At 43.9% G+C, this 2,705-nt stretch overlaps 1 protein-coding gene across 2 annotated transcripts in view; it reads left to right on the forward strand.

The window, feature by feature from the left end:
• Window positions 1–2,705, forward strand: part of ZNF652 (zinc finger protein 652) — an 8,255-nt gene that overhangs the window by 3,185 nt on the left and 2,365 nt on the right. For both annotated transcript variants that reach the window (XM_010085876.1, XM_010085875.1), the window contains exons 2-3: window positions 1,346–1,493; window positions 1,802–1,917. In XM_010085876.1, the coding sequence (XP_010084178.1) occupies window positions 1,346–1,493; window positions 1,802–1,917 (264 nt within the window). The remainder of the gene's footprint in view (window positions 1–1,345; window positions 1,494–1,801; window positions 1,918–2,705) is intronic.

Raw genomic sequence — 2,705 nt, forward strand, 5'->3', positions numbered from 1 at the left:
TGCTGATTGTCATTTCAATTGCAGACTGACCACTTCAAGGGCTCACTTAACCTTAAATCAAAGGATTTTTGATAATTTCTTAGCATTGCTTTAATCTCTAGAGTTTTTTTCCCCCCAAGGACTACAGTTTGTTCCTGACAGGCCTCCAAGTAGGTGCTTTTAGAGGCAGAGGCTCTCCTTGGAGTCAGCGTGGCGAGCTGTGTACCAGAGTTTCCAAGCCTGCAAAGATTCAAGCACTGTGGAAGCAGCATAACTTCATAGAATCATAACTTGCCTGTACAGAGAAGAAACAACTCAAGTTGACAGAAGGCGTAGTATGTGCTAGTTCTTACTTTGAGGGAAGGAGGGTCATTGATAGGCAGAAAAACGGAGATGTACCAAAAACCCCAAACACCCCAACAGCTAACAAAAAAATAACAAGCCGCAATTCCTTCCTCTTCACTTCAAAGCTAACAATGACTCAGTTTTCTCATCAGTGTGTCTGCTATCCAGTTTTACAACTAAGATTATTCTGGAATTTGCAAAATTGTAAAAGGATTTTTTAATCAAGTCTTTAGCAAGAACTAACTATTGTGGAGAGAAAAAAAAAAAAAAAGAGAGAGATGCATGAAAGTCTGTGGATCCTGCTCGTGTCTGACTTTCTGGACATTTCACAGCAGTTGTGGAAGAAATTAAAACATTGCATATTGTCATTTTAGACCTACAGTGCTACTGATACATATAAATGAAGGGTCAGAACGTGAACGACGGAGGTGACAACTTGCTTTGCTGTATGAGCTGTGTACCAACCTCTGCATGGTCAAGAGCTGCAAGATGGAACCTGTCCTCTGCATAGAGCTAAAGGATGAGAGAGCTTGGACTAGTTCACGGGCGGTTAGACCTGGAGGTTGAGGGGTGACAGGGCTGGACGTGCAGATGGGTTTAAGGCAGCTTGGTGGTGTTGGCCTCCTCTACTTCCATTTGCTTCTTCCCCCACCAGCAGCATCGGTGCCTGTGGAGTTGTCTTCTCCGTGGTAGCTCCTCGAGGGCTGCATCCAGCTATACACGCTGTTGTATTTTGGGAATAAGTCAGTGCAGTGGCTGTGGTGCTCTTCAGGTGGCACCAAAATGCAGTGTGTTAACATCCTCTCTAATCCTGCTTGGTCTGGCTTTTCACAGTGTGCTTGTTTCGAGTGTGAAACAGTAAATGTAAGCTTGAAGTACAGTCTGAGACAGTATAGAGCATTTGGATTTGTTTCGGGCTTTTTTTTGTCATGGAAGAGGAAGATCCGTGGCTTAACTCCACAAACTTGAATCACTGAATCTTTCTAATTTAAACTTCCTTCTATTTATCCTATTCATTCAGTGTGTTTCCTGTAATAAATCATTCAAGAAGCTCTGGTCCCTCCATGAACATATCAAGATTGTCCACGGATATGCAGAAAAGAAATTCTCTTGTGAGATTTGCGAAAAAAAGTTCTACACCATGGCCCACGTGCGGAAACATATGGTTGGTGAGTTATTGATCGGTGCTCCTGTTGGTTCTGCCTCATAATGTGTCTTTGGGGTTCCTACCTCATAATTGCTGTTTGGAGGAAAAATATAATAGGGCAAATTCAGTTGTCTGAGCTTTATCCAGAGCAAAAAGTTCAAGTCTGTAGTACTGGCAGCAAGCAAAATATGTATGTGTATGTGTGTACATATGTGTATATACCTACAAGCTGTACAGCACTAATCATTTTCCTGCTCAGCACTGGAGACAAAAATTGTTTCAAGAACTGTCTGCATTTGAATGACCCTGTAATGTACTGTTGTGTTGCAGCACACACAAAGGACATGCCATTTACATGTGAAACCTGTGGAAAATCATTCAAACGCAGCATGTCTCTCAAAGTACATTCCCTACAGCATTCTGGAGAGAAACCTTTCAGATGTGAGGTGAGGCAGCAACTGTTGATATGTTTAGATACGGTAGCATGAGGCATAAAATGAGCAGCACTGTCAGTAGGGCATGTAGGTGGAAACTGAATGGACTGACTTGTAAATGAGGTAGAGTTTCATAAAAACTGGGGGAAATTCCATGGGAGAGAGCACAGCAGGAGCACATCTAAGCAGCAGTTCATACTGAGGTGTATTTGGTTTGCTTTGCTGCTGGCTGTCATGTTTTTCTCGATGAGTACACAGTAGGGCAGGATTTGAATCCCTCGGTGTTCAGAGCAAAGCCTGATGCAAATTGCGTTAATCCTCCCTGGCCCGGCCAGTAGATAGAAAACAGACAGAAATGGTGACAGTGCAAATAAACAAATTACTGCTTGATTTTCATTTGAGGGTAAAACTGTTGTCCTCGCTGTAAAGTATTACCTCCTTGAGATCTAAGACAGTGCTCTGAACTTGCATTTCCTGAACTGAGTGTGTTGTTGAGGGGGGGTGGAGAATATCTCTCTGATGCATTCACATGGGTTTGTGCTTGTAATTTTATGGCTGCCCTCGGGAAGGAGACCGTGCGGGACACTTACCCAGTCATATGTCTGGGGCAGATAATGTCTCCATCATGTGATGGGGATGCTTGTGGGTATCACATGATGGAGGCAGAGGGGGTGCAGAGCCTTTGCTGTTCCCAGGACAGGTCTGGTGGCTCACCCTGCTGCAAAGGGGCACAGCTCCAACCAGACACGTTGTCGTAGTGGTGGTAGTGCAGCCAGAATAGTCTTGGGGATAAGACTTGT

This window comes from Pterocles gutturalis, unplaced genomic scaffold (genome assembly GCF_000699245.1).
Source record: "Pterocles gutturalis isolate BGI_N339 unplaced genomic scaffold, ASM69924v1 scaffold30575, whole genome shotgun sequence".
In the NCBI taxonomy this organism is placed as follows: domain Eukaryota; kingdom Metazoa; phylum Chordata; class Aves; order Pterocliformes; family Pteroclidae; genus Pterocles; species Pterocles gutturalis.